At 49.0% G+C, this 20,862-nt stretch overlaps 1 protein-coding gene across 7 annotated transcripts in view; it reads left to right on the top strand.

Annotated features, from left to right (window-relative positions):
• Positions 1 to 20,862, top strand: part of ZFAT (zinc finger and AT-hook domain containing) — a 157,665-nt gene that overhangs the window by 53,252 nt on the left and 83,551 nt on the right. For 4 of the 7 annotated variants that reach the window (XR_015140337.1, XM_086335591.1, XM_086335589.1 and 1 more), the window contains 5 exons: positions 4,444 to 4,632; positions 6,851 to 7,001; positions 12,088 to 13,538; positions 14,363 to 14,595; positions 17,677 to 17,778. Coding sequence is in view for 4 of the 7 variants with exons in the window: in XM_086335591.1 (XP_086191717.1) it covers positions 4,444 to 4,632; positions 6,851 to 7,001; positions 12,088 to 13,538; positions 14,363 to 14,595; positions 17,677 to 17,778 (2,126 nt within the window). In the remaining 3 variants the exon portion in view is untranslated. The remainder of the gene's footprint in view (positions 1 to 4,443; positions 4,633 to 6,850; positions 7,002 to 12,087; positions 13,539 to 14,362; positions 14,596 to 17,676; positions 17,779 to 20,862) is intronic. The other 3 variants (XR_015140338.1, XM_086335590.1, XR_015140339.1) reach the window with 2 other exon arrangements.

Genomic DNA, 20,862 nt, shown 5'->3' with positions numbered 1-20,862 from the left:
CCTACATCCTACCAAACTCACTGTGTGACCAGAACTAACTCATTCACTCTCCCCCAAACCTCCCTCCCTCCCAGCTGCTGGTGACTCCACTGGCCAAACCCTGTGGGAAGCCAGGAGCAGTGGAGCCCCCGTGGGACCCATTACAGGTTAGCCTCCAGGAGCTGGTGGAGGAAGATGAGGGTCGGCCTGGAGGGACAAGCGGGAACTTTGTGGAACATGGGGACCGTGGATTTTTTGCTCATTACCCTTCAGATGGGGCCCATGCCCAGTCTCTGCTCCTGAAGCTGCGCCGCCTCCGTCTGAAATCTGGACACCTCCCTGCATGCGAGGACCCTGGGCACTGTCATAAGAGTGGGGTCTCTGCAGCATCCTGGGAACTGCTGGGAACTCCTGCTTCCATGCTGTGGCGTCAGCAGTTTTTAAACGCCATCTTCTCAAAAGGAGATGAAATATAAAGAATTAGGTCAATGTGCTGGGGTTGAAGAGCAATGATGCACAAATGTCAAGAAATTGAACGTTGTCTTTCCCGAACGTCAGCGACTCCATGGAACATGCTGGCTAGGAGTGCAGCCCTCCCTGCGCCTCTCCTGTTCACACAGACCCAACAGAACCTCCCGGAAGCTGTGGTCCCAGCCCAGCCCCGAGCCACACAAGTGTGTCTTCAGGCATGACGTCACCACCCGAGACGTGCCACCGGGGGAGCGACAGCATGACTCCCCACGTGACAGAGGGCTCTGCGACCTTCCCAGGCCTGAGCCTCACAACCACTCACTTTGTGGATTCGGATCCTGGGTTCAGAGAGTTCCGAGCTGGTCCAGCTGGAAGGCAGAGGCTGGAGTGTAGCTCATACACCCCACAACTCTACGCCGTGGCTCAGAGTGGTGACTGCGCTGCAGGTGGTATCAGACACTGTCCCTCCTACGTCCTCATCCACTCCTTTTAAAGCTGTTTCCAGGGCTCTTGGAGGCACCTGTGGCTGAGGATTGGAGGGCTGGGAGTACCGGTGGTGGTTGGCGGGGTGGCTGGTCTGGACCCCACCCACTGTAACCAGAGAAAGGGGAAAGAAGGAAAGAAAGAAAGAAAGAAACAGAAGTCGCTCAGTCGTGTCCGACTCTTTGTGACCCCATGGACTGTAGCCCACCAGGCTCCTCTGTCCATGGGATTTTCCAGGCAAGAGTACTGGAGTGGGGTGCCATTTCCTTCTCCAGGGGATCTTCCCTACCCAGGGATGGAACCCGGGTCTCCTGCATCGTAGACAGACGCTTTACCATCTGAGCCACCAGGGAAGACCCAATCTACTTTAGCCAGAGAAGCCACGCCTTTTTATTAGGTATATTGAAATTGCTTAAAGAACTCACTCAGAATGTCCTGCTGCTAAAAAAAAAAAAAAAAAATGTTGAAAAGCACATCCTGGTGCAGCGAGGGTCATGACTGGATTCGTCGGTGACGCGGCGCGGTGTGAAGTTTGACAGAAGAGGGCGCTTCACCCAAGCACCTTGTGTTCTGAAAAGCACCCTCGTTAGAGCCTTTTGACTGTGCTGGGTCTTCATTGCTGCAAGGGCTTTTCTCTAGTTGCAGCAAGTGGAGGCCACTCTCTGGTTGCAGTGCATGGACTTTTCATCACCGGGGCTTCTCTAGTGGCAGAGCACAGGCTCCAGAGCACAGGCTCAGGAGTTGTGGCGCACGAGTTTAGCTGCTGTGAGGCACGTGGGATCTTCGGGGATCAGGGATTGAACCCGTGTCTCCTGCCCTGGCAGGCGGATTCTTTACCACTGAGCCACCAGGGAGGCCCAAGCAGTTCTCTTTTAAAAAAAAAGAAATCAGACTTGTTTATCTTCCAAATGCTTGTGCTCTTTCACTGGGCACAGGTACAATGAGAAATGTTTAAATTACCTTCTGATACATTATGTAATCGACTTACTATGTTTTAGCTGTATTGTCTGTCTTTTCCCACCAGCACATAAACTCCAGGAGGCAGGGGTCTCTTGTCTTGTGCCCTGCACTGTCCCAAATGCTTAGAACAGGGCCTGGCATTCTGCACGTATCTTTTTAATGACCTGTGGCCAGTAAAGAACAAATACATTCTGCAGTGCTGGGGTAATTTCCAAGTAAATATTTCTTTCTTTGTTGTGGAAATGATGTTTTGTTTGAAGATGGACCTTGAGAAAAATTGGAAATAGGAGAACAAAGGGAAAAAAAAAGCTTGCAAAGAGAATGTTTTATTAAGTACGAGAGGATCATTGTTGAACTTGGTGATAGAGAAATTCTGTTTCAGAAGAGCTGTACTTGACATGAGTACTTCATCAGATGGAGGAAAGGGTCATCACGAGCAAACAGGCAGAGGAACTGGAGAGGTGGGTGTGGAGTCAGGCCCAAGGTGGACCTGGCGTTTCTGCGCCACACGCAGGAGGCGTCCTACAGATACAAGTGAGCGTGGCCACAGAGCCTGCGGGTTAACTTGTCTCGGGTTCCAGCAGGGTCGGGTCTCCCTGACCCTCCACCCTCTTTCTCCTGCAGCTCCTCTACCCTGTCGGAAGGGTCTCAGAATTGAGAGATGCAGGGCTTGTCTGATTGGACGCCCCACCCCGCCCGCTGCCGTGTGGTTCACTTTTTCCCAGGGCATCATGATTGCTGTGTGAAGCCCCTCGAAACCCTCCTGAGAAATGCGTCTCTGAAGCCACCCTTCCCTCGTTGGGATGGCTTGGCTTGTGTGCGTGCTCAGTCACTTCAGTTGTGTCCCACCCTTTGTGACCCCATGGACTGTAGCCCGCCAGGCTCCTCTGTCCGTGGGGATTCTCCAGGCAAGAATACTGGAGTGTGTTGCCATGCCCTCCTCCGGGGGATCTTCCCGACCCAGGGATCGAACCCGGGTCTCCTGCGTCTGCTGCACCGTGGGTGGATTCTTTATCTACTGAGCCACCTGGGAGGCCTGGGTGGCTCCAACTGCTAGACGTTTCTTCCTCTGGCAAAGTCTGTTGCTGATCTCTACCCATCGGTCTATTGCTTCATGAACAGAGCAGGTCTGTGTTGTAAAGTTAGGTCCTCAGGCTCGTAAAAAGAAGACACAGCCCCAAGCTCCCAGAGGTCACAGCGTGGATGAGGCCTCGCGACAGATGACAGCAGAGCAGTGTGGGGAGTCCCCCTGTTGATACGTTGACACCGTGGCGTGTGTGTGTCCTGTGATCCGGCCCTGACTGGGGCTGGGGCTGTGCTGTGTCCCCACCGTCCCCCCAGCCAGCCTCACTCACTCACGCTCCTGTGTGGTCTCCACCGGCATTGGAGTTCACCCCCCACCCCGCTCATCAAAGGACGGCTCCCCGCGTCCTGTGGGCATTCGAGGCCCTGGATTTCACTCCCTCCCCTGGTTCTGTTCCTCCCTGCCGGCTTCTTCAAGTTTGCCCCACAGGGTACCCAGCTAAGCGTTCTTCCTCGTCTTCACGCCCCTTCCTTAGCACCGAGCCCACCACTGCTACCCACACCACCGTCTCCTGTGCCCTCCGCCCCCCACACCTCCTCCGCCCCTGTTCCTGCAGCCCCGACCACAGCTTCACAAATGCTTGCTGTTTACACTGGCTGAAGGGCTGCCCGCCCAGAGTGGCTTGTCTGACCCCTCGGGTAGAATCTTCTGTCCCTCCCCTCGGTCATCCGAGACCCCTTCTTGCTTCAGTGGGCGCACAGCAGACTGCCCTGTCCGTCTCTCCCACCAGACGGCAGGGCTTTCGAGGGTGGGCTCTGGGTCTGTGCCCCGTCAGCCTTGGCGTCCACCACGCCTGGCACACGGAAGGCACCTAGAAACTGGATGCTGAGCATGTGAATGCCTTCTTCTTAGGCTGTCTAAAGAAGACCACCGTGTCTTCCCCGCAGTGTTGTTGGCTGATGACTCTGAGGTCCAGTGGGCTTCCTGAGAGCAAGGTGAGGGCCTGTGCCTGCTGTGTCCACAGCGGGCCCTCAGTGCCCACGTGGGGGCCTGTGCCGGGGGAATGGTGTTTACTGAGTCAAAGGCGAGACCGAGGAAGCGGAGTGACCCCGAAGTGACACAGTGTCCACTTCTCTGGGGACCAGCGTTCTTTTATAACTGGATTTCTTGGTTGCGCTGGGCCTTCGTTGCTTGTGCCCTTTCTCTAGTTGTGGAGAACGGGGCTACTCTTCAGCTGCAGTGCGCGGCTTCTCACAGGTTCCAGGTGTGCAGGCTCAGGTATGGTGCACGGGCTTAGTTGCCCCGAGGCCTGTGGAATCTTCCCCGGCCAGGGATGGAACCTGTGCCTCCTGCACTGGGCAGGCAGATTCCTATCCACTGAGCCCCCGGGAAGTCCAGGGACCAGTGTTTCTACCACACAGGTGTATCCCCTTTACTGTCAGCCCATAAAAAGGGTTCCGCGCGCTCCCCGACTCCATCACTGGTATAAAAAGGGTATTTTATACATCCTGGTATTTGCTCCTTAGGTAACGAATCTGACCTTGAACTGGAGAAGAAGTATAAGGAAGACGATCGAGAAAAGGCCCCAAAGAGGCCGCGGGCGCAGAGAGCGGAGAAAATCCAGAAGGTCTGCTCGGGAAAGGAGGCCCCGAAGATGTCTGGGGCCAAGAAGCCCATTATCAGCGTGGTGTTAACGGCACACGAGGCGATTCCAGGTGCGCATGGCGGTGGGAGGGGGTGGCAGGAACGTCTGGTGGGGGTTGTGATCACTGCGGGGCTCTCCGTGGAGTTACCTGGTGACCTGGGGCTGTGGCTGATCATCCGTGGCCCTGGGCCATGGTGGATCACTGTGTCCAGAGGTCAGGGTGCGAGGGCTGCTCCCACTGCCGCTGCCCACAGCCTGTGCGGCCGTGACCTGTGTTCGCATGTGAGCGGCTGCTAAAAGGAGCAGTGGGCCTGGAGAGCGGTTCTTTCCTTGGGGCCCCCCAGGTCCCCCAAGACCCTCTCCGGGATGTCTTTGCTCCTTCTTCCTGCCCGGGCTGGAGTATAAGACTACTCACAGCAGAGGGTGCCAAAACCCTCCCCATAACTTCTTTGAAATTCTTTTTTTTTTTGCATTTTTTTAGTAGGTTCATTATTTATTTTATAATACTAGAGATTTCTATCTCCTTTTCTTTTCACATAAAATAGCCAGTGGATATATTACCCCCTTTTAAAAAGGCCTCTTCCAGGAAAAGATACCTTAGACAAAGAACAGTTTAGGATAGTAGATGCTAAAGTATAATAATGTTTCCGCCCCCGCCGTGTGTTTGGGGTGACAGCTGTCAGATAAAATTTTAAAAAATCAAGTTTAGGATTTTGAGGTCAGCTAGAGCCTGGCATCGGAGAAGGCAATGGCACCCCACTCCAGTACTCTTGCCTGGAAAATCCCATGGATGGAGGAGCCTGGTAGGCTGCAGTCCATGGGGTCGCTGAGGATCGGACACGACTGAGCGACTTCACTTTCACTTTTCACTTTCATGCATTGGAGAGGGAAATGGCAACCCACTCCAGTCTTCTTGCCTGGAGAATTCCAGGGATGGCAGTGAGCTGCCGTCTGTGGCGTCACACAGAGTTGGACACGACTGAAACAACTTAGCAGCAGCAGCAGAGCCTGCAGTGCTGCAGTCCCTGGGGTCGCAAAGAGTAGGCCACAACTGAGCAACTGAACTGAACTGAGAGCCTTTTAAAGCATCTGTTCTCAATGCTAATGGTAACTGACTATGCAAAATGAAAACGCTAAATAAATACCTCTTTATATTATATACATAAAATATTTATATTTTATATCCCGTAACGTGTCACAGAAAACCCCGAACGAGCTTTTTGGCCAACCCAGTACTTCACTGTAGGGTGAGGTGCTTAGTAGAGAAAAAAGCCACATAAGATTATGCGACATGAAGTGGTTTCACCGTCCTTTAGACAAGTGTTATTCGGGGAAATGAAAACCCCAGGAGAGAGGTTCCTGTGTTAGCCATCTTGAGAGAAAGTTTCTATAATGATTTCTTAAAAAAGGATGGTAGTGTTTGAGATTTCTGTAAGTGGAGGGTGAAAAATATAATGAATTTGCTTTACTATTCATGTGCACACACACTTCTATGAACCGTCTTTGATGGTTTCACATCGTAGACTTGAACAAGTAAAGGTGACCTCTGAGTTTTCCGCTTCAGACCGTTCACTTCACAGGGTGGACGCAGGGGCCCGGAGGGTGGGAGGCTGACGTCCTGTTTGGGACCTGACCCCGGACAGTGGAGATTACTGCCCACCGTTGAGTCCACTGCTGCTTTCTGTCTTGAAGCTGTTTGATGTTTACTCAGAGTTTAACACATGAGGAGCTGTATGAAATCTTGCAGGGAGGCATATATGTATATGTGTATCTGTCTTGTGTTTTGGTTTTTCAATAAAGAAAATAGAAAGTTGCACAGTCTCGTCCGACTCTTTGTGATCCCATGGACTGTAGCCTGCCTGGTTCCTGTGTCCATGGGATTCTGTAGACAAGAATACTGGAGTGGGTTGCCATTTCCTTCACCAGGAGATCTTCCCGACTCAGGGAGCGAACCCAGGTCTCCTGCACTGCAGGCAGATTCTTTACCAACTAAGCCACTAGGGAAGCCCTTTTAATAAAGAGATCAAGTGAACATGTATCTCACAAGAAGGTTTTGATAGATTATTGGATAACTCCCCCGAAACACACACACACACACACACACACACACACACCCCAACACACACACAAGTTAGATGTGTGAGCTGAAGGAGCACTAGCCCCTGCACGGGTACCACGCAGTGAAGAAACACGCTTCCCAGGCTGTGCTCCCTGCACTGGGGCGGGGGTGGGAATCAGGGACCTCGAGGTGCCTCTTTCTTTCTCACCGAGTTGTGCCTCTCTCTCAGGCGCTACCAAGATTGTTCCAGTGGAGGCCGGGCCCCCGGAAACAGGAGCCACAGACCCCGAGGCCACAGCAGCTGACCTGGCACCCCGGAGAGGGTACCAGGAGTACGCCATCCAGCAGACAGCCTACGAGCAGCCCATGAAGTCCAGCAGGTAAAGCACCTTCTGTTGTGTGTGACCCCAGCCCCCACCTCAGAGGGTGGGAGAGTAGAATGTGCACTTACCAGGACTCTGCTGGCTAAGCTATAGGTAAGGCGTTCTGGTTTCTTGACTTGAACCTAAGAACCAGCCCCTCCATGATGGCCTCGTGGTGTGCTGGCTGAGCCCAAGCAGCCTCTGTGGGATGCGAGGCAGACCAGCCGGCTTGGGAAACTCAGCGCCAGTTGGCTTAATGAAGGTGGAGCATTTTACTCAAGGCAAACGTATGCTTCACCTGAATAAAAAGTGGTGTGAACAAGGCCTTACTTAGTAAGCCTACTGGTTTTCATAGCTGCACAATTTATAATGGAAAAGGAGATCTTTATTTCCCCCTTAGTTTCGTAAGTAACACAAGCGTCCTGTAGAAACTTCCAGAGTCTTTATAACGCACAGCTGCTGTAACCATCTCGCCTCTTCTGGTTGAGGTTACCTCTACAGACAGCTTGGTTCACAGGCCACCATAATTTTTTCACAATGCTTCCCTGGTGGCTCAGAGGGTAAAGCATCTGCCTACAATGTGGGAGACCCGGGTTTGATCCCTGGGTTGGAAAGATCCCCTGGAGAAGGAAATGGCAACCCACTCCAGTACTCTTGCCTGGAAAATTCCATGGACCGAGAAACCTGGTGGGCTACAGTCCATGGGGTCGCAAAGAGTCAGACGTGACTGAACGACTTCACTTCACTTACTTTTTTGTTACTTTTTTCCTAACACAAAACACCAAAGGCACTGTTATCAACCTATTTTTTTTTAAACTTACCATGTTTAACTTTTCCTTTTCAGAAAATAATGTTTTTAAAGTGCGTTTGCTGTTGTGTGGATTCTCTAGTTTACCAGAGTCAGTTTTTGCTTGGCAGGCAATGCTGTGCTCAAGGCTTTGGTCCCTCCTCCTTTCAGGACTTCTTCAGGACTTCTTCTGGGATGAATTGCTAGAATTGACATTGCTGTCTTTTTTTGAAAAAGATATTTATTTGACTGCAGCTGGTCTTAGTTGCTACATGTGGGATCTAGTTACCTGACCAGGGATCAAACCCCGGCCCCCTGCATTCTAAGATAACCACCTGAAGTCTTAGCCACTGGATCACTGGGAAGGTCCCTGAAATTGCTGTCTTAAAGGATATGAGTGTTAAGACTTTAACCTATGTTGAAAACTGCCCTCCAGACACACTGGGTGAACTGATGCCTGACCCCTACACCTTCCCTGTGGTCACAGTCTTGGCCATGGTACGTACCTGCTGACGTGGATCAGCAAACTCCCATTGCCCGAGCTCTGCACACATTTTCCAGGTTGAGAGGAAAGACAAAGAAGATGCCAGACAGGGGGTTCCCTGTTTCCTGAAAAGGGGAAAGAAGGCATTCTGGATGAGAGTGTGAGACTTAGTGCCAGTCCTGGGTTGGTTCTAGAACCTTCTGCGTGTGCTCAGTCGCTTCAGTTGTGTTTGACTCTCTGTGACCCCATGGCCTGTAGCACTCCTCTGTCTATGGGATTCTTCAGGCAAGAATACTGGTGAGGGTTGCCATGCGCTTCTCCAGGGGATTGTCCCAACCCAGGGATCAAACTGGCGTCTCCTGCATGGGCAGGCGGATTCGTGACCACTGAGCCTCCTGGGAAGCCCCTAGATCCTTCTACTGGACTTCAGTTCAACAGCTCAGACACCTGCTATGTTCCAGGCACTGTGGGGGTGGGGCAGGGAGGAAGATTAGGACAGACTGGAGGCTTCTGCTCTGCTGGGACTGGACACAAGTGATTTTGCCTCTGAGCCTCTCAGCACCATACATGAGACTGTCTAATAGAACCTGACTCAGTTTAGTGGTGGGATTAAATGATCACATCTTTGCAAAGTGGTCTTGTTAAATTATAACGTTGTGTTATCTGGGGTGTCTTATTAATTTCTAGCCTCAGTCCTCTCTTCTTGCAAATGTGAGCAACTGAATGTATCAGTGAAGTTGTAAAAATATGGACTCCTGTGGCAAAACTGAGATACAATTAATTTTGAAGACCACCCTTGTCTCAACACAGCTTGATTTGTAGACTCTTCATAATATTTCAAAAGTCTGTTGGGGAGAGTTTCAAAACTCCATGCTTATCTGGTTACAGGTAAATGTACTCAATATTTAATCAGTAGATGGAGGCTGTATTCCTGTTGTCAAGCATTCTATTAATATTTTATAATCTAAATTATAAAATAGTTATGAAAGAGGCTTTTTATATGACGAAAGTCAGGAAAACTGTAAGGAAAAAAAATCATTCGTAACCTCACTCCCCTAAGATAACCACCGTTAATATTTTTAATGTATTTCCTTTCAGTCTTTTTTCAGCCCATATATTTTATAAAACTGAGTTTATAATATTTTATATGCAATTTTGTATCCTGCTTTTAATACTTACCCACATTATACTTACTTTCCTTTGTTACTCAAATTATTCGCAAACTGTGCCTTGTAGTGACATGCGGTAATATCATGAGGCTATCCTGTGACCCCTACTCAGCTCTCCACACTGTAGCCAGTGCACTTTTTATAAAAATGCCCATTTGGTTGTAGCTTTTAAGGCTTCACATTGTTGTTAGGAGAACTAAGCCTATAAGGCCACGTCTCCCTCTGGTTCTCTGTGCTCCAGCATCTGCTCCAGCCATCTGGGTCCTTTTAAAAATTTTTTTATTTATTTTTAATCGAAGGATAATTGCTTTAGAATATTGCTTTGGTTTCTGCCATACACCCACATAGGACTTCCCTGTAGCTCAAACGGTAAAGAAACTGCCTGCAATGTAGGAAACCTGGGTTCAATCCCTGGGTCAGGAAGATCCTCTGGAGAAGGGAATGGCAACCCACTCCAGTATTCTTGCTTGGAGAATCACACAGACAGAGAAGACTGGAGGGCTACAGTTCGTGGGGTGGCAGAGTTGGACACGACTGAGCGACTAACACTTACTTATACATCAACGTGAATTAGTCATAGGTATACATATGTCCCCTCCCTCTTGCACACCCCTCCCACCTCCCACACTTTCCCACCCCTCTAGGTTGTTACAGGGCCCTGGTTTGAGCTCCCTGAGTCATACAGCAAATTCCACTGACCATCTGTTTTACATATAATAGTGGATACGCGTCCATGCCACTCTCTCTATTCCTCTCACCCTCTCCTTCCTCCCCACCACTTGTGTCTGAAAGTCTGTTCCTGGGTCTTTTTTTTTTTGAAGCTGCATCATGTGGCATTTGAGATCTTAGTTTCCCAGCCTGTGATGGAACCCTTGCCTCCTGCAGTGGACGCCCGGAGTCTTAACCACTGTACCTCCAGGATGCTTTGTTTCCCTGACCTCTCCCGACCTCTTCCTCTTTCTGGATGCCACCCTTCCACCTCCCATACCCGGACTTGGTTAATTCCTGTTTATACTTCAGCTGCCTGCTCAAATGTCCCATCTCAGGGCGGCCTGCCCTGTCCCCTGGACAGCTCGGTCCTCCTTGGCCTGGGCTCCCAGAGCATCCAGTCTTTCTCCACCACAGCAGGGAGCTGGTCCTGTTTGCTCATTTGTATGGTTATCAGACTGGCCAGTGCTTCCTCTAGAAGGTGGGCTCCGAGAGAGCGTGGCGCATGTTTGTTTTTGTCCCCATTGTGTCCCCAGTGCCTGTGACACTTTTTCAAATGAATGAAAGAATGAGTGAAAAAAATGTGCAAATTAGTTCCCTATGTTGGAGCCTTCAAGCAGCTTTCCAGTCCTAACTATTGTGAAAAATGGCACAGTGAGCACCTTCACTCGCATTTTGTATTCTTTCTGTTGATAGATTCCTAGCAGATAGAGTCCAGTGGATAATTGGATCAAGGGGTCTGATCTTTTAAAACTCTGCTTGAATGCTTGCAAGCAGTGTGTGAGAGTGCCTCTTGAACTGAATAAGGGGACATTTGGGGTGAGATAATGTGATAGGAATCACACGACATCACAGCTCAGCGAGTCAACCCACAGACGCAGGCTCACACTTGCGAGCCCAGCACGGGTGGCCTGGCCACTTCTTCTGACTCATCCCCCTTGGTGAGGGCCAGCACTGAGGGCCTGACCAGGCATCCGTGTAATAATCGAAAGAAATCAGAGCCAGAGATTCTCCTAAGACGATTTAGACCTTGCATTTAGAGAAGGAAATGCCCGTGATTTGTTTATTTAATTAACACTATGAACCCAGAGTTTCTTCCACTAAGTAAAATGATCACCTTCTGGATATCTCTGTCATTTGAGAAATATCCAGATTTGCTTCCTTAAATTTGCCTTGGGTTTAGCATGCAGGCATAGTACCTACTTTCAGATCTGAATGTCTTAATTACAGCAGGAGACTGGTACCCTCTGGTGTTTACAGGCTGTAGTCTGTTTAAATATTTTCTGTTTAAAACATAGAGGAACCTGTGTTGGTCAAACATAGTCGTATGGTTAGTTCCATAAATAGACTTGACAGTTACAATGCCAGTTTTCTAAGTTGCTGCAGTCCTGTCCTACTCTTTGCGACCCTATATGTAGCCCGCCAGGCTCCTCTGTCCATGGGATTCTCCAGGCAAGAACACTGGAGGGGGTTGCCAGTGCCCTCCTCCAGGGGATTTTCCCAACCCAAGGATCCAACCTGTGTCACCTGCACTGGCAGACGGGTTCTTTACCACTGAGCCACCAGGGAAGCCATACAGTTAACCGTGGGTACAGCTTAATGGTGTCTGATTAACAGGACTAAATGATCGTTGGTGTTTCTGAGGATCTGCCTGGAGAACCTGGGCAGAGTCCTGAGGCAGCAGTTTGGAGGAGACAAAGCCTCACCCACCCCCTGGGCTCACCAGTCAACTCCTGTCCCTGGTACAAGGCGCAGCCCTTTGGTGACCATCATTTGTGGATTGCAGACCGTCCAGCCTTGCTTGTTGATGAATGAATGCCTCCCCCATCCTCAGCCACAGTGTCCGCTAGCTCACCTTTAAGCCTTGGGTGTTTTGGCACCTAGAAGGAAGGTGGGTGGGAGGCATGGGGAAGGTGCCGGGTCTCCACCCATAACCGTGCTGCCCTCTGTTCCCAGGCTCGGGCCCACCCAGCTCAAGATCTTCACCTGTGAGTACTGCAACAAGGTCTTCAAGTTCAAGCACTCACTGCAGGCCCACCTGCGGATCCACACCAAGGAGAAGCCCTACAAGTGCTCCCAGTGCAGCTACGCCAGCGCCATCAAGGCCAACCTCAACGTGCACCTGCGCAAGCACACGGGCGAGAAGTTCGCGTGCGACTGCTGCTCCTTCACCTGCCTGAGCAAGGGCCACCTCAAGGTGCACGTGGAGCGCGTGCACAAGAAGATCAAGCAGCACTGCCGCTTCTGCAAGAAGAAGTACTCGGACGTCAAGAACCTCATCAAGCATATCCGCGACGCGCACGACCCGCAGGATAAGCCGGTGCAGGAGGCCCTGGATGAGCTGTGCCTGATGACGAGGGAGGGCAAACGGCAGCTGCTCTACGACTGCCACATCTGTGAGCGCAAGTTCAAGAACGAGCTGGACCGCGACCGCCACATGCTGGTCCACGGTGATAAGTGGCCCTTCGCCTGCGAGCTCTGTGGCCATGGCGCCACCAAGTACCAGGCGCTGGAGCTGCACGTCCGGAAGCACCCGTTCGTGTACGTGTGCGCCCTGTGCCCCAAGAAGTTCGTCAGCTCCATCCGCCTGCGTGCGCACATCAAGGAGGCTCACGGGGCCGCCCAGGAGACTCTCGTCTTCACCAGCTCCATCAACCAAAGCTTCTGCCTCCTGGAGCCCGGCGGGGACATCCAGCAGGAGGCCCTGGGTGGGCAGCTGCAACTGGCAGAAGAGGAGTTCGTGTTCCAGGGGGTAAACGTGCCCAAGGAGGCAGCCAGCCCCGGACAGGCACGGCCCGCAGTGGAGCCCAGGGCCCCTGCGGAAGTGCCCGCCTCGCCGGTGCGCTTGGCCGCTGCCCAGCCCAATGGCACCGCCCCGGCCCCTCCACCCCGTGAGCTGGCAGCCTCCGCCATGTCCCCGGACCTCCGTCCGCACGCGGGGCTTTCCAGTGAGTTCTTGATGAAGAGCGATCCCCCCACAGCTGAGGCTCCCGCTGCTACTCCCGAGAAGACCGGTGACACCCAGCAGGGAGGCGCTGCCCCGATTCAGGGCCAGGACGTGGCACCTCTGCTGTCCAAGGCCAAAGGCATGGAAGCAAACTCCGAGGCTCCGGGCGCCAAGAGCCCTCCAGCCGAGGGGCAGAAAGTGGCAGCCTTCTCATGCGATGGCCCAGATCCCAGCAGAGGCCTCAGGTCCAACCCAGCTCAGGCCTCAGACCCTCCCCCGGGAGCTGGTGGGAGGGAGGCGGCCCTGTGCCAGCCTGCCTCTTGCACACCCGCCCCCGAGCACCGGGCCGGTCTCACTGCCTTCATGAAGATCCTGGACAGTTTGCAGAAGAGGCGGATGAACACCGGCCTGTGTGAGAGGATCCGGAAGGTGTACGGGGACCTGGAGTGTGAATACTGTGGTAAGGGGTGGGGCCGGGCACGAGGCTGGGGGGCTGTCTTCCCCGCAGCCCATCCGGCCACCTGGCTGCGGGTCCACCTCCTGTTTGAGTTGAGCTCGTGTCTCTTTGCAAAGAACACCTTCTAAGTGAGCTCGCCGTCCTGGGTAGATAGCAATGGCACCACCATGGTGCAGTAGCCTGTGAAGTCTGTGAAGGCAGCTAGGATGCTGGGACAGCCAAACCCGCTGGCTTGGCCAGGCCTGCGAGGCGGAGGTTTATCCTATGGCCCCCGCCTGAGCTTTAGCCAAGAGGTAACTTTCTTCTGTCGCATGAGAAGTTTAAAAGTCCAGCTTTAGTAAGTTGTGGCCGTTGCCTAGGTGGGCAGAGAGATGTTAACGGGAGTGACTGCAGCTCTTTGTAGGGAGACGCTGAGTGCATCCCTCGCAGCTCGCGGTGGAAGCCTGGCCTTGGGGTCTCCTGAGAGCGGGCAGGACCCATGGGAGATGGCCCAGGTGCCCGCGGAGCTTAGAGCCTGGTGATGTCACCCATGTGCGTAAACATACGTGGTACCATAACTGGTCCTCGGTAAGCGCTCCTTTACTCCTCCCAGCACTGATGTCATGCAGAAGGAGTAGCAGCACCCTTAATTTTTGCCACCTGCCACCTTTGAAAAGTCATTTCCAGACAGAGATGTGGTGCAAAGTGTGAAGGGTGACCCGGACAAGCACGAGAGGGAAAGGAAGATAGTTCTTAAAAAAATAAAATAATACTAATACTAATTAAAAAAAAGATCAAATTCAGGATAAAAGAAACTTCCTTGTTCTCATGTGAAAATATTTTTTTAGGCAAACTTTTTTGGTACCAAGTGCATTTTGACATGCATGTCCGCACCCACACCCGGGAACATCTGTATTATTGCTCCCAGTGTCACTATTCTTCCATCACCAAAAACTGCCTTAAACGCCATGTAATTCAGAAACACAGTAACATCTTGCTGAAGTGTCCCACTGACGGCTGTGACTACTCGACTCCAGATAAATATAAGCTGCAGGCACATCTTAAAGTCCACACTGAGCTGGTAAGTAGCCCGCCCTAGTGGCAGCCCCATCTCCCCTGGGTGCTCCCCGCTTGCTCTCGGCGATGTGCACGGAGGTGCCCCTGCTCCTTCGGGAGCCCGGTGTGTGAGCATCCACCCCAGAGAACGGAGAGGCCCTTCTCACGACACAGGCCCTTCATGCTAACAGAGGCCTTCCTTCACCCCAGGGCTCTTCTCACAGGGAGAGCCTCGCGTCTGTTGGGAAGATGATCCCATTGAAAACATTGGCTTCCTCTGCAGATTTTTCAGCATCAGAGAAAGCCTATAGAAGAAAGATCTACAGAACAGAAATAAAGCAAAGGTTTCTTAAATCAGGGGTCCCCCTCCCCCCACGCCCCCAGGCCATGGACCTGTAGCAGTCCATGGCCTGTTAGGAACTGGGCTGTACAGCAGGAGGCGAGAGGCGGGCCAGGGAGCCAAGCTTCATCTGTGCTTCTAGCCACTCCCCCTCGCTCACATGACCGCCTGAGCTCCACCTCCTGTCAGAGTAGCGGTGGCATAGTAAACATGATATGCTTGGATCATCCCGAGACCATCCCCTCCTCAGCTCCTGTCCGTGGAAACTTTGTTTTCCATGAAACCCATCCCTGGTCCCCAAATGGTTGGGGAACCGCTCTCTTAAATGACGGTTTAAAGGACCGTTAATAACAGGGCCAATAATACTAATAGCCACCACTAAAAACTGTTGAGAGGTTAAGTTAGATGATGCCTGCCGAGCGCTAGACACACTGTTTGAGTCATAGTAAGAGCGCAGTCAACATTGAAGATCACTGATGATATTATCGCGTTATTCCTTGGAGACCCTGCGAAAGAATGTCTGTAAAGCATTTTTTTAAAAGTGATATGTTAATTCAAGGTGCTGTTAAATAGTCTCATGGTGGTAAAAGTTGTCTGATTCTCCGGTGGGTGATCCTGTGACACAGTGAGTGAGTGTTTATTTTGCCATATGCTCCTCTACCCTGAGAGCGTGATTCGAGACTCTTCAAGTGGTAAAGGAAGCGCACCTGTCCCAGGCGTGCTTCTGCTCTGACCGCGTTCCTTTCTCTGTGCAGAACAAGGCTTCAGAAGCTTGATCTGACACCTCCGTTTCCTGGCCTGAAATCACTAACACTCGGGAAGTGCATTACCAAGGGAAAGTCAGGGTATTTTGGGTTTAGTGGGTATAAAGAGCACATGCTTTGAGGTTGGATAACTGGATTCAGATATTGTCTCCAGTAATCACACAGGCTGTATGACACTGGACAAATTGCTTGTCCTCTCTGAGACTCAGTAGCCTTCTGTGAAATATGTATTAAAAAGCATATTGACTCTTTATACACACAGTATATGCACAGACATACCCACACATGCATTATGCACACCCACTCACGTGTGCACACGTGTATCACACACACCTCTATATGCAAAATATACATGTACACATACGTATGTCTTTGTATCCGTATGTAGGTCTCTTGGATTATCGGGCCGTTAAATGGATCGCTCTGAATAAAGAACTTGGCTCAGTGCTTGTACAGGCACTTCCCTGTAGCTGCTTCCCTCCATCTCCTCCCTCCCATCAGTGATCAGGCAGCGTGACTCAGAGTCAAGGATGTATTGCCATCAAGGAAACATGGGGGCCTGGTCAAGGAAGTTAGTCAATGACATTTCTGAACCCATTGTTTTTTTAACAGCACTGGGCAAATGCTGTGAAAGGGAAACTTGAGAAAACCAAGTTTGGTTCTAGCATGTTAATGTTCAGACCCCATAGCCACCTCTGTGATCTTGGGCAAATTGCTTAGCATCACTGACCCTCAGTATTCTCCTCTGTAAAATGGAGGTATGGTACTTTCTTTGACTTCTCAGGATAGTGAAGATTAAGCTAGAAAATAAATGTGGAACACCCAGGTCAGTGTTTTTTCAGCCCCCAGGTCATGATCCATTAGAGGATTGTGAAGTTAGTTCAGTGGATTACAACTCAGTTCAGATCAATCATGTCCATCTCTTTGTGACCCCACGGACTACAGCATGCCAGGCTTCTCTGTCCATCACCAACTCCGGAGCTTGTTCAAACTCATGTCCATTGTGTCGGTGATACCATCCAACCATCTCATCCTTTGTTGTCCCCTTCTCGGCCCGCCTTCAATCTTTCCCAGCATCAGGTCTTTTCAAATGAGTCAGTTCTTCGCACCAGGTGGCCAAAGTATTGGAGCTTCAGCTTCAGCATCAGTCCTTCCAATGAACATTCAGGATTCATTTCCTTTAGGATGGACTGGTTTGATCTTGCAGTCCAAGGGACTCTCAAGAGTCTTCTCCAACACCACAGTTCAAAAACATCAATTCTTTGGCGCTCAGCTTTCTTTATAGTCTAACTTTTATACCCATACATGATCACTGGAAAAACCATAGCTTTGACTAGACAGATCATTGTTGGCAAAGTAACATCTCTGCTTTTTAATATGCTGTCTAGGTTGGTCATAGCTTTTCTTCCAAGGAGTAAGCGTCTTTTAATTTCATGGCTGCAGTCACCATCTGCAGTGATTTTGGAGCCCCCCAAAATGTCACTGTTTCCATCATTTCCCCATCTATTTGCCATGAAGTGATGGGACTGGATGCCACAATCTTAGTTTTTTGAATGTAGTGTATCTTAAAAATGAAATAGAATGAAGTAGAATTTAATCAGCACTCTTTACCCATAACAAGGTAATAGGTATTGTTTTCTGAGACCTTTAGTTCCATGTTTCAGTGTGTTTATATGCCATTGTGTGTGCACGTATGTTCTTGGTGGTAATGTCAAAAGGGTGACCTCCTTTGTAGGTCCCATTAGATGAGTTTGCAAGTCATTAACCCCAATGATGTAATTTATGACATTCTGAATCAGCAATACTCAGGGGTAATTGTTATGAATGATATTCCTGGCTCATACCTCCACCATAATTTGTGAGGGGGACCTGGGAACCTATTTTTAAATCAGGTTCATCCCGACACAGACATGTGAAGTAGCAGGAAGTCAAGCTTCCAGTGGATAGTCAGGATATATCAGTCTCTTCCCCTTTGTTCTTCCTGGCTTGTGTGCCTTCACAGGAGCCCTTGCAGGCACCCGATGTTCAGGGCACCATGACTGTTACAAGCCTTCACCTGGGAGGAGCGGACTCATTCTGGTCTTGCATCCTGACTCCTTCACTTGTAAGTGGTGTGGTCTCACTATCTAACGTCTCTGACCCCTTGTCTGTAAAAGTGGAGTGACAGTCCCGGCCTCCAGGGTTTCCGTGGGGACATTTGTGAGGGACCCAGCACAAGTCCAGGCATGGGGGGAGGCAGTCTACACTAGCTCTTCCTTCTTGTTACTGGTGGTAGCAGGAGAAGCCATAGTAACAGTGGTGGTGCTACTGCTTCCATCCAGGGCATAGTGGCTTTTCAGCAAACATTGAAAATCAGTGCCTGTCTTGGAGAAGTGCCTAGTCTGTACTTGTCCTTATTTATTATTATTTTTTAATATACATTTATTTATTTTAATTGGAGGATAATTACTTTACAACATTGTATTGGTTTTGCCATACATTGACATGAATCTGCCATGGGTATACATGTGTTCCCCATCCTGAACCCCCCTCCCACCTCCCTCCCCATCCCATCCCTCTGGGTCATCCCAGTGCACCAGCCCCGAGCATCCTGTATCATGAATCGAACCCGGACTGGCGATTCATTCCACATATGATAATGTACATGTTTCAATGCTATTCTCCCAAATCATCCCACCCTTGCCCTTTCCCACAGAGTCCAAAAGACCGTCCTATACATCTATGTCTCTTTTGCTGTCTCGCATACAGGGTTATCGTTACCACCTTTCTAAATTCCATATATATGCGTTATTATACTGTATTGTTATTTTTATTTCTGACTTACTTCACTCTGTATAATAGGCTCCAGTTTCATTCACCTCATTAGAACTGATTCAAATGTATTGTTTTTAATGGCTGGGTAATACTCCGTTGTGTATATGTACCACAGCTTTCTTATCCATTTGTCTGGTGATGGACATCTAGGTTGCTTCTGTGTCCTGGCTATTATAAACAGTGCTGTAATGAACATTGGGGTACACGTGTCTTTCAATTCTGGTTTCCTTGGTGTGTATGCCCAGCAGGGGGATTGCTGGGTCATATGGCAGTTCTATTTCCAGTTTTTTAAGGAATCTCCACACTGTTTTCCATAGTGGCTGTACTAGTTTGCATTCCCACCAATAGTGTAAGAGGGTTCCCTTTTCTCCCTCTCCAGCATTTATTGCTTGCAGACTTTTGGATAGCAGCCATTCTAACTGGCGTGAAATGGTACCTCACTGTGGTTTTGATTTGCATTTCTCTGGTAATGAGTGATGTTGAGCATCTTTTCATGTGTTTGTTAGCTATCTATATGTCTTCTTTGGAGAAATATCTGTTTAGTTCTTTGGCCCATTTTTGGATTGGGTTGTTTATTTTTCTGGAATTGAGCTGCAGGAGTTGCTTGTATATTTTTGAGATTAATTCTTTGTCAGTTGCTTCATTTGCTATTATTTTCTCCCATTCTGAAGGCTATCTTTTCACCTTGCTTATATTTTCCTTTGTTGCGCAGAAGCTTTTAATTTTAATTAGGTCCCATTTGTTTATTTTTGCTTTTATTTCCGATGTTCTGGGAGGTGGGTCATGAGGATCCTGCTGTGATTTATGTTGGAGAGTGTTTTGCCTATGTTTTCCTCTAGTAGTTTTATAGTTTCTGGTCTTACGTTTAGATTATTAATCCATTTTGAGTTTATTTTTGTGTATGGTGTTAGAAAGTGTTCTAGTTTCATTGTTTTACAAGTGGTTGGCCAGTTTTCGCAGCACCACTTGTTAAAGAGATTGTCTTTTCTCCATTGTATATTCTTGCCTCGTTTGTCAAAGAAAAGGTGTCCATAGGTGCATGGGTTTATCTCTGGGCTTTCTATTTTGTTCCATTGGTCTATATTTCTGTCTTTGTGCCAGTACCATACTGTCTTGATGACTGTGGCTTTGTAGTAGAGCCTGAAGTCAGGCAGGTTGATTCCTCCAGTTCCATTCTTCTTTCTCAAGATTGCTTTAGCTATTCGAGTTTTTTTGTATTTCCATACAAATTGTGAAATTATTTGTTCTAGGTCTGTGAAAAATACTGTTGATAGCTTGATAGGGATTGCATTGAATCTATAGATTGCTTTGGGTAGTATACTCATTTTCACTATGTTGATTCTTCGGATCCATGAACATGGTATATTTCTCCATCTATTAGTGTCCTCTGATTTCTTTCACCAGTGTTTTATAGTTTTCTATATATAGGTCTTTTGTTTCTTTAGGTGGATATATTCCAAGTGTTTTATTCTCTTCGTTGCAATGGTGAATGGAATTGTTTCCTTATTTTCTCATTATTAGTGTATAGGAATGCAAGGGATTTCTGTGTGTTGATTTTATATCCTGAAACTTTACTATATTCATTGATTAGCTCTGGTAATTTTCTGGTGGAGTCTTTAGGGTTTTCTATGTAGAGGATCATGTCATCTGCAAATAGTGAGAATTTTACTTCTTTTCCAATTTGGATTCCTTTTACTTCTTTTTCTGCTCTAATTGCTGTGGCCAAAATTTCCAAAACTATGTTGAATAGTAGTGGTGAGAGTGGGCACCCTTGTCTTGCTCCTGACTTAGGGGACATGCTTTCAGTTTTTCACCATTGAGGATAATGTTTGCTGTGGGTTTGTCATATATAGCTTTTATTATGTTGAGGTATGTTTCTTCTGTTCCTGCCTTCTGGAGGGTTTTTATCATAAATGGATGTTGAATTTTGTCAAAGGCTTTCTCTGCATCTATTGAGATAATCATATGGCTTTTATTTTTCAATTTGTTTATGTGCTGCATTACATTGATTGATTTGTGGATATTGAAGAATCCTTGCATCCCTGGGATAAAGTCCATATGGTCATGATGTATGATCTTTTTAATGTGTTGTTGGATTCTGATTGCTAGAATTTTGTTAAGGATTTTTGCATCTATGTTCATCAGTGATATTGGCCTGTAGTTTTCTTTTTTTGTGGGATCTTTGTCAGGTTTTGGTATTAGGGTGATGGTGGCCTCATAGAATGAGTTTGGAAATTTACCTTCCTCTGCAATTTTCTGGAAGAGTTTGAGTAGGATAGGTGTTAGCTCTTCTCTGAATTTTTGGTAGAATTCAGCTGTGAAGCCATCTGATCCTGGGCTTTTGTTTGCTGGAAGATTTCTGATCACAGTTTCA

This window comes from Bos grunniens, chromosome 14 (assembly GCF_055505025.1).
Source record: "Bos grunniens cultivar Pamir isolate PY7600 chromosome 14, Bosgru_T2T1.0, whole genome shotgun sequence".
In the NCBI taxonomy this organism is placed as follows: Eukaryota; Metazoa; Chordata; class Mammalia; order Artiodactyla; family Bovidae; genus Bos; species Bos grunniens.
The sequence above is the reverse complement of the archived record's forward strand: the minus strand, read 5'-3'. Positions and strand labels throughout refer to the sequence as shown.